Source organism: Protopterus annectens, chromosome 6.part0 (genome assembly GCF_019279795.1).
Source record: "Protopterus annectens isolate FY-2018-M chromosome 6.part0, PAN1.0, whole genome shotgun sequence".
Taxonomy (NCBI): Eukaryota; Metazoa; Chordata; order Ceratodontiformes; family Protopteridae; genus Protopterus; species Protopterus annectens.
In genome coordinates this window covers 88,131,601-88,146,874 of record NC_056737.1, presented here as the reverse complement: position 1 = coordinate 88,146,874, position 15,274 = coordinate 88,131,601, and the positions used below count along the sequence as shown (strand labels likewise).

At 38.7% G+C, this 15,274-nt stretch overlaps 1 protein-coding gene across 1 annotated transcript in view; it reads right to left on the bottom strand.

Moving 5' to 3' along the window:
• The window catches only part of IFT43 (intraflagellar transport 43), a 2,700,032-nt gene extending 2,693,404 nt beyond the window's left edge, over positions 1–6,628 (bottom strand). The window contains exons 1-2 of the mRNA XM_044073868.1: positions 6,461–6,628; positions 6,216–6,353 (exon numbers count right to left, since the gene is read on the bottom strand). Coding sequence (XP_043929803.1) covers positions 6,216–6,263 — 48 coding nt within the window. The 5' untranslated portion in view covers positions 6,264–6,353; positions 6,461–6,628. The remainder of the gene's footprint in view (positions 1–6,215; positions 6,354–6,460) is intronic.
• Between the last annotated feature and the right edge of the window lie 8,646 nt (positions 6,629–15,274).

Below are 15,274 nucleotides of genomic sequence, written 5' to 3'. Positions count from 1 at the left end.
AAGCTCTAAGATCGAATTCACACATTTTTTCAAACAGGCCCAAATTAGGATGCAATGGCGGGTAAAAAACACTAGAGACCCTTTGAGAATTAGTCAACAAAGGATAGTTACCTAGCAATGCATTAAGATTTAACTTCCGAACATATAGTTTTAAATCTATGAGTGTTTTAGTAAAATCCATTTTTCTGCTAGGAACAAATGTTAAACCTTTAGAAAAGAAATTAACCCATTCACTGGTAATATTCAACTCAGTGTAATTGTATATACTTAAGTCTCCTTCAGTACTTTTACAAATAATGGGTCCTGGTTTGTGAATGTGTTGAATTACTATCTCCTCCTCTGCCTCCTCTTGTTCCATTGGGGGAGTTGTTTTCTGTTCCCTTGACAGTTGTTCTTTTGACCCCTCGGGGTGTTCTGAAAATCCCGTTGGTTGGAGACCACTTCTTCATCCTCACTAATATTGTCCACATCAACAGAACTATTTGGAGGTACAAGTATATCTTGCAGATATCGCTGCTCTGGAACAGACTCCCACCACATTAAACAAAGTTAATCCTTGTCCATGTTCAATCGCAACTTGGATCTATGGATGGGAAACAGAAAATGTATCCCAGGACTGCCCCCTGTACTACTAATGGACAGAGGCAGCACCTGAATGCTTTAGTTTAGACGATGCATGGGTCCCTTCAAATTATCTATGATATGATCCCAGTTACTCTCATTAAGGGTAATATATAATTACTGACCATGGAATGGGTAAGGTCAATCTCTAACCAAATGGGCTGGGTTCATTTTAGAACAAAAAGGAAAATTGGCTAGGCTTAAAGGGCAGCTAGTCCAACTAGTACTTACCTATGAACTTATATAAAATGTTGTGTCTTATGCGGTTGCTGTGCATTAGTGACACTTATATTCTGGTGTTTGTTGTAGTCTTAATACAAGTTTATCCTGAGAATTGTTTTTCCCCTGTTGTATTTGTCTAACTGGTCAAGGTTGTGGCTGAAAATGGTCATCAAACAGTTCTCTTCTCTGTTTAACAAAATCAAGCAAATAAGTAAGTAAAACATTCACAGATTTATTTAGTGCATCTGTTTTTATTTTTTTAATAATGGATAATAAATGAATATGATGGAATTAAGCATGGAAATCTATTGGGGAGGAACAGAATATTTGTCTTGTTAATAAATATTTAAGCATTGCTCTGTGTCCAGTGCTATGCATTGGAAACTAATGTAAAGGTATGGTTTGTTAAATAATATGAAGAGAACATGACAGAACATCAGGTGGTTGCAGAACTAATACTTTTTTGCTTGACTGTACTGAAGTTTTGTACTACTATGTAAACACTGTAATTTTTTTTTCAGAAATGTTACAATAATTTAGCATTTATCTTAACTGTAATGTACATTGCTTTAGTTACTTCAACACAGCACAAGTCAACACATAACAGCTATAGTTCTCAGACAACTAGACAAGATGGTAATTTTACTTAATTCATTTAGCTTACTTTATTATGTTTTATTATGTTTTAACACAGAAGCTCTTTGACGACAGAGTCATTGTAGAATATGTATTAAAATAAAGTTACCAGGTTTCGTCTAGGTACCTTAATCTACAATTAAACAAGTACAGCACATACTGCAATAACAGTACTGAAAATCCATAATAACCAGGTGGCCAACACACACTAACAGGACTGTGCATTAAAAATGAATGCAAAACAGCTAGTGTTCCTAGTGTAAATGTCCATATGGTTTAATATTATCCTGATACACAGAAAATCTACCCCAGGGCATCCCTCCAGACAGAGGCACCTCCTAAGTACTTTTTCCCCATGCACAGGTCCCCTCAAATTACCTATGATATGATTCTAGTTATTCTCATTAGGGGTAATGTATTATTATCAATCATGGGATTGGTAAGGTCAAGCTATAGCAGAATGGGATAAGTTAATTTGAGCACAAAAAGGGAAGCTGGCCAGGTTCAAATTGACCCGCAAGGGCAGCTAGCCTAGTACTTACCTGTAAACCTATGTTAACATCACTGCTTTGTACAACACATACTGTAATGAATTTTGTGACTGTTCAATGATACAAATTTGTCCACTGCACATCGACAGTAACACTGACTGTGCAATACACAGATTAGCACAGTAATGATGAATGCAGAAAAGCTGGGGTTATATTCTTTACCAAGGCCTAACAGCATGCTGCAATATTCAGCGACAGTAGTGATACTTTGAGCAACACATGTAATGAATGCACTACTGTTCCATGTCACCTTTTGCCCAATACATATTAACTCAGCACTGCTTTTCACAGTAAAGAGTAAGGCAAAATGAAAGTGCAAATATAGATTCTTATACTGAGGTTTGTTATCATGTTTACAATTAAACTGCCAAAAGCAGTGTTTTGTATGACACATACTGTAGTGAATGTTTACAATATAGTCCATGATACTCACTGGCACAACATAACCAACAGCAGCAGTGCCAAGCACACTACACAGGTTGGTTCGACAAAGGGGACTGCAAAAGGCTAAGGAAATATACTTTTCCTAGTGCAGGTATGATACTGTGTTTTAACATTACACTTACAATCCTACTGCATTGCAGAGAATACACTGTAATAAACATAGCTCATTTGCCAATATGTACTAAAATTACCACTGCGTTGTATGCCACTCAACTTAGTGTAGTAAAGATGAATGTAGATTGGATGGGTAAATTCAACCTTTCTACTGCAGGCATGACAGCAACATTTAATATTACACTAACAGCAGCAGTACTTTGCATATTTTATCAGACATGCTGCTTTTCCCTAATACCCATTTGCTCAATCCACAATAACAGTTACATTTCTTTATGCATTGCATAATAAAGCACTCTACTGAAACATCATTGCAGTATTCTAACTATACTCTGCCAAAGGCATTGTTTTGTGCAGTAAATACAGCAATGAATCTGCCTGCCTGCCAGAATACCCTTTTACCCTGTACACACCAAAAGCAACACTGTTTTGCTCAATACATATTAAAGAACACAGTCAACCAAAACACATTCAAAAACTATTTGCAAGAGCAACATCAGACAGTGGTATTCTCACATTTTGTGCTGCATACAATGATGATGGGAAAAGAACATATGGCATAATTAAATACTTGTAAAACAATATTTGATGCTGTAATGTTGAATAAAAAGACTCCCAACTACACCTACAATATTTTGCTTTTCACTTTACAGTGACACATTTATTTTCACTTTATGATGATGGCAAACTAGCACATACTATTTAAAAATGATTCCACAAAGCAAAACTCTCCCTCACTCAAAAAAACTGATCTCCCTTTGCAATAACCCTCGACCACTAAGGTCGTCCAGTCGTCTCCTTATACAAACACGTAAAACTAATAAGGTGGCTGGTGATTCTCTCCTTACCAACTCCGCAGGGAGAATTTGGAAAAAACTCCCTCCTGATATTACTTCACTCCCCTCTTTAAATCAATTTAAAACTAAACTAAAAGGCTACCTGGGGTCTACACGTACCTGCCATTGTCTCAACCCTGGCTAGCTATTCTCTCTCTGAATACACTGCTCCCAGATCCTGGTTATCTGAGTAATCCTTATTATGATAATTTGCTGTTATCATGTATAATAATTAAGTATACTAACTGAATCATGCTTTTATTACATATCATGTAACGACTAACTTCTCCTTGCTTTAACTGCATATGTTTTTGTTACTTCTTTTATGTTTTTGTATTGTCTTGCTTGGAGCTTTTCTCCCTGGGCCTCCGCTGAAAACGGACATGTATCCAGTCGGACGACCCCGGTTAACAAATGTAAAATAAAATAAAAAAAAATAAAACCTTCTAGTACCACTGAAATAAAAAATGCACATTGCCTTCAACAAATAAAATGACATTGGCTTTCTATTTGACTACAAACTACAAGGCACTCCTCCCCATGATTATTAATAATAAATGCACCGTCACTATACTACACTACTGCTACTCAGCAGAGCCATGAAATGTATTACATATCCATAAGTGTTATCAGTGCTGAAAGATCTATTTGAAGCTATTGACTCAATTCTGAAGCACTAACATTTAATTATTTAGTGCAACTCACAATCTCAATGGCACTTATCTCTTCTCAGAGGAGCGAAGTTTTAGTTACTTTACAGACTGCCCATAGAGGAGTTCCACTGCAGCATTGTGTTGCTTGCAAATGCATGCAATGAATACAAAAATGAAATGGCAGTTTGCTAAAGAAGAACAACCAGACAGTTATACCAGTGAAGAAAGGCACAGAAATCCCATTTATTTTGCAATCAGGGAACCTACCAATCAATAGGTAGATTTGTGTAACAAAAATACTAAAGTTATAAAAGAGGACTACTGGTGTGAAGGCAGTTCAAAAGAAAGTTAAACGTCCTGCAAAACCAGAACCAAAAGTCGCACAAAAGGATGACAGAGAAAGTATAACAATTTTATTTATTATTTTATGACTTTTTACTAGGACTGTGCTCCATTTTCAGTGTAGACACAGGGATTAAGGCTCCAGACGTATAGATAGAAAGCAGAATATTTACATAAATAATGTAAAACTACAGTAATGTGAAAACACAAATATAAAATGCAGAAAAAACATACAGCTCTGCAGGAGCAGTAGATTAACATGGTAAAAGGAATTACTACTAAGATATCTAGTACAAAAGTGGAAGTACAGCAGACTTTACGTAAAAAAAGTGTGTGCATACACATACAGATATGGATCTATATGCATAATCTATGAAAATGTCTGTGTGCATACGTACATATACACACACAAATAAATAAATAAATATTATACAGCAGGTGTGTGTGCAGCACGCATGTATAAGAATATGAAAAAACATCTGAATTCTTGAAATGGCACAGTATACATAGCTCTGAAAGGAAATGCTCAAGCATACATTAGAGCTGACAGAAACAGCATGCACTGACATTCTACCTGCTTTGACATCTTTCTCCATAAGTTGCTCTGGAAAGTATCAACTTCGACATTTACAAATCATGGTCTCACTACAGCTGGCCAAGGAGCAGAACATAAGTATGCAAAACTGCAAATGATGAAGTTAGCCGAGAAAGTATTCCAATACAGAAAGAAATGCAAATGCATTAAGTCAACAATGCCACAGACAACAGGCAGCAAGCTAGGATTACAAGTTAACAAAATAATATATCACACCTGAATCAATAACAAGAAAATTGAGAGATTTATAAACTAAAAAAGCTGCAGCAAGAAGTAAGTGCACAAAGTGGATATGTTTAACGACCCTTATCAGATACTGCTGTTCATGTGTGTGACTGTATAAATTGCAAACTGCGGTCTGTATTTCAGATAAAAATCATATATGAATGATTGTAACACTTCAGATTTCAAGTGAGATGGGAATCATCACTCAAAATTTTAAATTTACTACACTTACAAGGCTGTACTTGTGTGCTGGACACAGTCTCATTACCTCCAAAAATAAATACCAGCTGAAAAAATTTAGTTAATTTCTACTAGAAAACCACAGCATGTACAGTATAGTATATCAACATCCTAGGCTAAACACTAAAGATGACTTGGGGTACTCGTTCTCTTTGCCTGTACACCATAAACGTCTTTGGCTTTCGTTCTGGAATAATGTGCATTCCTTACTTGGGCTTAAAAGAATAACTCTTAAGTTTCCATGTCCAGAAAGTGGAATTGTACCTCTCATAATGTGGCCAATGGGCAAAATGTGGAACATTTACTAACAATTTCTATTGGGAAGCTCACAGGATAATTACAACGTGTTACTTCATATTTATAAAGTAGTTATTTTAATGAATTAATATGATTTGCCATTTACCATGCATATCAATTAAAATTTTAACACCTGAATATGTGACAAACCCTTTCAATGTGGAACAGCGAGGAGTATGGAATTTAAGTCTCAAAATGAGAGGCGTTCCTCATAATAACCTACGCTTTAAAAGTATGCTTAAAAGTAATCAAAACAAAACTCCATAAGTGAGAGTTTCCAAATACTGAACACTTAACGGATTATAAATATCTTAGGGATTCACGTGCAGATATATCATCACAAACGCCACCAGAATGTAATTCAGTGTCCACAACCTACAACACAGCACTTGCTACAGAAGTCTCTCTACTTTTCCCCTGCCCTTGTGTCCCGCCTTACTGATCTTCTGACGATGCTGTTGTCTCCAAGATCGAAATGTTCCTCCATCTTGACTCCTCCAGTTAATGTTATTAAACCAAGTACCGCTTCCTGGAAACGAGTAGGGAGTCCTTGGCAACTGCTCACGTGCTCTCCGTCCTTGATGGAGAAATTTGAATAAATCAGTGTATACAAAAACAAAATAATGCTAATAAAGAGTTACGCTGGAAACGGCATTTGAAAGTATTTTCTTAGTACTGACTTACAGAAATTTTATTACACGGGATAGGCGATGTCTCTCTTAGCAACACTAACTGGACAAAAGGGAAGAGAATGAATTACATACACTCGATTTACTATGGCTTTTAATTTGGTCATCTCTTTCGCTGTATTCAAAGCGTGTGCTACAGGCCTTTCACTTCACAGCTGTTTGCCTGTACCATCATCTAACATTTACTGAGTACTTTAACAGTAGGGAGTCCGGGCCGCTGAGCAGCAATAGCCCTTTGGTCACTGTAGCTGAGTTTTAAGAGCTGTATCTGCATTCTCCGCATTTAAGTCAGATTTGCAGCCCTCGTCTGAAGAATACCCATTGTGGTGAGGTGAAAGTGTCATCTTAGACTGCAGATGATGTCCCGTTAACCTGTACCTCTCAAATGAGTTTGACTCACATTTTAGTTCTGTCCCTCTTAATCAGTCCTAAAATTAGTAATTTTTTGAGAAAATGTGGTGAATTACACTTAAAAATTAGACCTATTTTAGTTCAGACAATGCATACCAAATCATATTCTCTTGTTCTCTCCATGTGTCAAGTTAATGGTACTAATATTTTAGAAGTGTACCTGATTGTCCTTAATTATTTCTAGATTTGTCCCTGATTCGGTGAGAGCTATATTTGCCGATGCCAGCTATTCCTTTTTGTATGGCAGTACCTATTTAGACAGTTGTGAGTTGCAAAAAGCATAAAAATGACAAATGTCCTTGAATTTTAGGACAAGGAATAACTTAATTCATCTACTTGCAGCTGAAACTGTAATTCTGTATCAGAAACACCTTATTATGTCACAATATAATGTAAAAAAAAAAATCAAATGCTATGTACATTAGGATAGATCCTTCTTGTACTTTTCAGCCTGTTTCAACAGATGGCTTATCCTCCTTAAGGCAGATCTGAACCTCCAACACTATAAGAGCTTTCTCCAGAATTTGCCCAGAATTTTTTAGGCAAGTTGAGAAGGTACAACTGATACATATTTATAACATGACTTCTACATAACCCGATTGTCTGTTTAGCTAGATTTCCTCAGCTTACTATAATGTTGCCTGGAGGTCGAGGAAAGTTCCTCACCAAAAGGATAAAGGGTCTCAAAAATCTGTCCTATGCTGCCCGACTGAAAGAACTCCAGCTCTATTCAGTCGCTTACCGCTTGCTCAGAGGTGACCTTTGCCTGACATACAAGACCATGTCAAACCCAGATTTGATGAATATGCTTCACCTCAAAATATCTAGATCCGTCAGAGCCACAAGGGCGGGAGACTTAAACCTCGACACGGCTATTAATAGGACATGCTGGAGGGATAGATTCATTACCCAAAGACTCCCTATGCTGTGGAACAAAATCCCGGTATATGTGAGGCAGAGCACCTCGCTGGCCTTGTTCAAGAGAAATCTTGACCAATGGATGGGAGATCGCAGATATACTCCAGGGATTACCTCAGTGTCACTGCTAGACAGAGGCACAGCAAAATAATGGGTATAGTTCCCCATACTAAAGGGGTGGCGTAAGCCACAAAACTATAGGCTAGGCTTATAAATGCCCTCGGGCAGATAGCCTAGTATGAACCTATGAACCTATGATAGATTGTTTTTCCAAGTATGCCAGGCATTGTCCCTTTGACTTAGGAGGCATTTGAGTTTGTATGTTAGAGAAGGTCAAGTGTGTGTGTGTGTGTGTGTGTGGGGGGGATTGGAGTTCATAAAGTAATTTGATTTTAGGGAAGAATGAGTCCTGAAGGTTAGTGTGAATTTGCGTGAGGACTGGAGAATGCTGCAGTGATTAGGTTAGGGCCAGTAGAAGAGAGAATAGGAGAGCAGTCTAATGAGGATAGAAGTGTCTTTAGTTTGAGAATGTTGGTTGGGATTTTGCTTATGTGTTGAGAGGTACTGAAGCTGATTGGACAATGGTTACTGAAAGAAGGGGTGAATGAGAATTTAGGAAACAATGTTAGGATTATTAGTAATATTTCAGAGAATTATGATCAGGTCGCCAATCATAACCTGCTTATTATTTGTTCGGTCTCAAGATGAATCCTGACATCCATGTCTAGATCACATAATAAGGGGTTATGATCAGTGAAATGATCATAATTCTTTTTAGTGAATGGAGCTTTTACCTTTCATGTCTTTCAACTGTTCGGATTTATGCAGAATGTCCAGATTATTGCTTCATATTTTTGGTTTGTTCCTCATAAAATCTGTGATTTTTGGACAGACCACTGAGGACTAAAGGCACTAAATAATGACATACAGTGGAGTTTCACAGTTAGTAGCCTTCAGAAAATATTTGGTGACTCATCCCATTATTCCAGAAGCTAATTTTATTTGAGGAGGTTGGGGACACATTACCAGTAAGGACAGCAGGCAGAAATAAATCTTTTATTTCTGCCACTAGCATTTGCAGGTGAATACTGGCAGATTTTACTGCCTGACACTAGACTCAAACTTAACTTTAGCAGGGGATGCTTAACATTTGTTAAGGTTGGATCTTGCGCCACTCTAGCACTTAACTGTTTTGTCTTTTTCTGAATATCAGAGTGTAATCGCCACACTCCATGCACTACAATATGATTAAGAAGTGAGTGATGAGAAGAGTTAGAGTTTGGTCTGGTGGGTTCCATGACCAGTTGTGTGAGTCTGAAGTAATAAAGGATTTCCAAGATACTGTTCTGATTAGGGCCAAGAAGGCTGAGACTGAAGTCAATTTTTAGGATGAAGTTTTTGACATTTTTTTTTATTGAGGAGATAATTTCAAGTTGAAGGGTTTTGAAAATGGCTAAGGAGGTAGGAGGGAGAAGGTAAGCAACAGCAAGATGAATAGGAAAGTTGTTAGGGAAGGGGACATGGAGAAGTTGACAGGTATGCAGAGAGTCTGAGGTAATGGTGCTTTGAGCTAAGAGGCGGACATTTACATTATATCTAAACAGCAGTAGTGTGTCACCACCAGGTCTAGAACCATGTCTAGAACCAGGTCTTACATCAAGATATTAGTTGTACCCAGGGAAGAAGTGGTGGATGGAAGGAGCAGTGGGTTTGAGCCAAGATTCTGTTATGGCTATAAAGTCAAGGTGGTGGAAGGTGAAAAAGCATTATAGTTGATCTGATTTGTTCTTGAGAGTATGGGTATTAAGCAAGACACAAAATGAAAGAGATGTTCTAGGGTTAGATTCAATGTTACTGTACAGGAGCAGGAGGAGTATTCTAGGGGTGAACTTATAGAGGAATTAGGGTAGTTTAAGGGAGTGACTTGTAAGGGATGGATTGGTAGTATAAGCAAGTGAGAGTAGAAGTGACTTGCAATGAAAAGCATGTAAGGGAAAAGCTAGGGTTGGGGGATGTGCTTGCTTGGGTGCATGAATAAGGAAGTTGAATGGAAGTTACTGAGGTATGACAAATAAGGATTTTTAAAAGATGTATGAGAGGTGCATTTCCACTCAGAAGGGAAGGAAGCCTTATTGTTGTGGGTGGAACAGTAAAACAACAGTAGCTGGGGACCATACACTGAGATGAAAAGCAGGGAGGGCATTTCAAAAGAGATGAACTCCACTGTGTTTTTTTTTTTTTTTTTTTTGGCAGGGTAAGTAGATGAGTCTGAAAGGTTGAATGGTGGGATGATGGGTAGCAATGTGCTTGGTGGACAGATTATGAAAGAGAAAAGGGTGGTGGGAGGTATATATATATATATATATATATATATATATATATATATATATATATATATGTAGTTTGTGAAGCTATGTGTTGTGCTCCTTTAAAATGCATTTATGATGTAATCAAAAATGACAGGGAATAGAATGGAATAAAGGTATAAGTTTGGGGGATGGCTAGGAAATCCATCGTGGGAGGGAAGTGATCCTCCAGAAATAGCCAGATAGAGGCAATATGTAATTTTAGAAGAGGGAACGAGGATTGGATATTGAGACGGATGGAGAATGGCAACAAGGATCTAGCTTTTTGTTAAGTCTATAACTTTTGTATCCTGTGTTGTCCTCTTCATCTGTTTCAATAGATGTGACAAAGTCCCCAACTACCAGGATCTTCAAGTGCCATTATGGCAGGATACTTTTAAGTATGGTGGATCTGATCAAAATCTGGAAATCATACAATCTAAAAGCCATCTAGACAAGGTGGCTTTAGCGACTTGGTTTTTGAATGATATAAACAACTGACCATCTTTTTGTATGGATTTTGTGCAGTGAAGACAAAATCTGAGTTGTCAATAGATATATTGAGTGTGTAAGATGTACACCCCAATTAGAATGTTTAGAAAAAAATAAATTTTAATTCAACTGTAGAAGTGGGTTTAAATGAAGGTTGTGTGAGAGATTGCTACATTAGTGTAATGTCACAAGGGGTGTTAGATCTTTGAGAGGTTTGATTAGAAAAATGCGTTTTAAGGAGGTGTTTTAAGAATACTTTCAGTGAAGTTAAGCATGCCTCATTTGAGCCCATATGAAAATTGGAAATGTTGCTAACTTTACTGTACTGTACTGTATTGTGACAGTTCTGTTAGAAAATCTAGACAAGAAATGGGATCTGAAAAAGGGTCAAGACCATGGTCCATTGCCCAGACTGAGACATTTTTCAATTTGCTCTTATATATTTTCCTGGTAGAAGTTTCCTGTAAAGTACTCAATATATGTACCACAATAGAAAGTATTAAGGGCTCATTGGCCATCACTAGAACTGGAATAACATGCAGTTAACTTGATGGACTTGTCCAGGTGCAGCTTACCAAATCAGTATCAGAAAAGATCTGGAAGGGGATCAAGGACCCAAAGAGGTTGTGAAAATGAGGCCACAGGAAGGGGAAACAAACTATTCAGGGCCAGAAAGGGGTAATGAGAAATACTTTTGCCTTGCATATAGCTGTTTTCTGAAGATATGTAAGAGGAAAGTAATCATGCAGGAGACCAAGCAGCCAAATATGGACTAGAGCATCTCTAAGTGATTGTCCCTGTTGACGGACAAAGGCAAAATAGCTGCTGCACTTTGTGTACATGGGTTATGCAAAGAGACTACTGAAAGGCTGGCCCTATTAGCTGAAGATTCCCAATGCCACCTTTTGGTTGAGGGACCACTCATGGGGCATGAGAATGTATCAGCTTTTCTTGTCCGCTAGGATATTATATTGACCGGGAATATACTTTTCTATGAAAAAGTGTTGTGAAGACATTTCCCACTACCATACTCTAGTGGCCTCTATATATAGTGAAAAGAAAGTGATCCCTCCGGTTTGTTGATGCACCACAGTATGGATATATTGTCTGTCTGCACAGCAATCACACCCTGGGGAGGTCACCCTGAAGGCCCTGTAATGCTAGCAGGGCTGCCCTTATCTCCAGGATAAGAGCCTTTGAATTGATCCACATTTCCTAAAATGTCCTCTTCTCATAATGTCCCCAACCCCATTGAGGAGACATCCGTGATCACAGTGGCATCCCTATGATGGGGGGAGGGTTGGTTATCCACCAAGATATGTGAAGACGGCAGAGGGACGAGAGTTTGATTTGCTGATTGAGAGAGTTAATGGTGACCACTGAAATGAAAGCATTCGCTGTAAGACACTCTTGAAGAACCTTGGATGAGTTTTGATTCTCTGGCCAAATTTCACTTGGTTGTATAAATATCACCATGAGTCTCCCTTAAAAAGAGGCCATCAGTATAGTGGGACTAACATGGCCAACAACGAATATAAAAAACTAAATATTCTATAACTTATGGAATAACATTATTACGGGTCTATATTAGAACACCGAACTTTCACAATTTCGAGTGTTCTAATATCGACCCATTTTCAGCGAACGCTGAAAATATTGAAGAAACAGAAAACTGAATTTTTTCCTGGGAAAGAATTTGGTTGTCCGTTTCTGTTGCTTCGGTATTTTCAGCTCTGTGGTGGAAAGTTACGGGTTGGGTTCAGGTAAGTGTGCGATTGTGTGGACGTGAGGGTTAGGGCGGGTTAGGTGAGTTAGGGTGTGGGTCAGGTAAGTGTGTGATTGTGTGGATGTGAGGGTTAGGGCGGGGTAGGTGAGTTAGGGTTAGGGCGCGGGTGAGGTGACTGTGCGATAGGGACGGACCTTAGGGTTAGGGTTTGGTTAAGGTAAGTGGATAGTTAGTGGTGTATGTATAGTTTAGTGTAGGGTTAGGTGTAAGAGTTTAGGTATAGGTGTGTGGATTGCTGTTTGTTTGGTGTGCTTGTGTTGTGTGTATGTGTTTTGGAGCAGCAAATTTTTTCCCTAGGAAAACATTCGCTGTTCTGTATGTTCGATGTTTTAAATTATCGATTAATAGGGTTCGATATTAGAACACTCGAAATTTAGAAAGTTCGGTGTTCTAATATAGACCCCATTATTACAGGTATCTGTGATAATGAAATTAGGGAGGATTGCTAGTTTGCATTTGGAAAACAATAACATAGCATTACTTTTAATGGTTGATAAGGAGAGTGTTAGATTTAGCCCATAGACTCAGCTCAGAGAAGGAATGTTGCAGTTGGGTTTGCAAAATAGGGTGGTATTTACTGGCATGAAGAAGAAGAAAGTCCACTGCATTGACTTCCAAGATGGCTGCACATTGAGTAAAAGCTTAATTCTAGCTCTCACAGTTTGAAAACAGAAACTGCAAAGAAGACCAGTGGACTTTTGTGTTTCTGGGTACATTTTAGTAACTGGCTAGTAATTGCACTGCCTGGATGCCAGGAAAAAAGAAATACAGAGGATCTGAAGGAAAATCAGTTGCAAAAGATAAGGAAAACCACTGACTGGGAAAAGTACTGCAGCTATTCGGCAAAAAGCAGTGCATGCACCAGACATGACTTTCAGTAACAAAGAGGAAAGCATAAGACAACTGAACACAGACCTGGTTAAAATAAATGAAACACTGATGGAGTATGTGATGACCCTCCACTGGACCAGTAATCAAGGAGCCTCAATCCTCACCTTTGGCAACAGTGGGGGTTGTTCACTGAGAGAATGACAAGTACACACACAGTATGTCCAGATGCAGCTCTCTACATCAAGTGCAATTTCCCTTAAGAGCACACAGAGACCACAGTCAGTCCAGAAATTCTACTAGCTGAAGCAGTTGATTCTGACAAAACTGTGGCAGAAGGACAAAGTACTAAAAGTAGGAGAAGGCAGAGTGTTGTGGAGAATGATTACTCATTGTACACTAGGCAGAAGAGGAGTAAATGTATTCTACTATTCAGGGAATGTTGAGAAGCAGGCATGAGATTCAAACTGCTGTACCCAGCTATCTTCAAAATGTTCTTCTTTGAAGGACAAAATCATTTTCTGATGAAGTGCATGCAAAAGAGGAAATACAAAAGTGTATCAAACAAAAAGTGAGCTGTGAAACAGAAGGAGATTATGCTTCTTGTTCTTCTGGTTATGAAGACTGCAGAAAGGCTGTGCCAGTGAAACCTTTACCAATGTTTCAATGGAAAATGATGGAAAGAAGGAAGAGCATGAGAGCTGACTAGAAGAAGTGAGAGTACATTGGAAATGAAGCAGAGAAAGGATTTGGAAGATGGAGATAAACAGAAAGAAAACCAGTAATTTGGAAATTGACAAATGTGGGATTACAAAGCAAAAATTATATTTGTGAAATATGACAGAACAAAACAAACTGGAAATATTGGCCTTATTTGAACTTGTGGGTGACTCTAAAGTATATGCCCTACTTTGTCATTAATATTCAGAAAAATACATCTGATGTAAATCTTTGTTTATTCATTACAAATAGGACTTCGGTTCCATCCTTGGAACTGATATGGCTGTTTCCAAGCTCGCACCAGACAAAAACTCTCAGCTAAGACCTACCCACAATGCCCCTCTCCTCGTTACTTCAGATCTTGCTTGCCGCATTCCTAGTCAGATGTGCTAGCCATCTATCTCAAAGCTAAGTAGAAAATTGTCATTTTTAAGATAGTTTCTCTACAAATTTTTTTTATTTTTTAGTCAATTTAGCCTTTTCTCACTGTCACCTATAACCTAATTCTATTCCCTACCCTTTACTTTGGTAATTTAATTTCTACCATTATTGGTACTGTCCCTCTCGCTCCTGCCTTTGATAGGCCCTTCCTTACCACTTGTGGTATTTTTTAAATACTATCATTGGTATTCTCTCACATTTTTCTCTCCCTTATTTTGTTTTTTTCTATAAGATAGCCTTGTTTCCTTACTATGTCACACAAAGCTAAGTTAGGGTTTAAACAGTGTGAAAAATGTGTGGGCATAAGATGCCCAACTCAGATGGACAAGCTCGTTGTGTCTCCTGTTTGGTCGTGGATCATATTAAAGCTGACTGCGATATTTGTGCAAGTTTTAGTAATCTTGGCTCGGAATCTTTTACTACATCTTCCCCTGCTTATCCTCCTCTGGCCTCTACCCAGGTCCCGGAGATCTCAATACCAATGTCCACTCGGACATTCGACAGCAGTTTTTCCCCTGTCGGCACCGACTACCCTTGCTGCATTGGCTCCAGTGGAGCTGATGCTCTCTCGGGGCAGTGCTTGGACCATCCGTACCTTGGTACCTAGCCCGGCGCCTATTTTCTCGCTGGCATCATCTATGTCCACAGCTCCGATGGCTTCCAGTCCTCTCGGAGATCCTCACCTGGAGGTGAGCTCTTCTCAGGGCGGGGTGTGACCCCGGTTTTGAGGTTGTCCTTCCCGGTTCTGGGCTCCCATCCCTCCTCGGGTGGGCCTGCTTTCCAGGTGATGGAGAGGGTCCTTGCCTCTGCAGGCTCACAGTCAGCACCAATGACATCAGTATGACAACCCCCCCAGCATGCAGCTGTC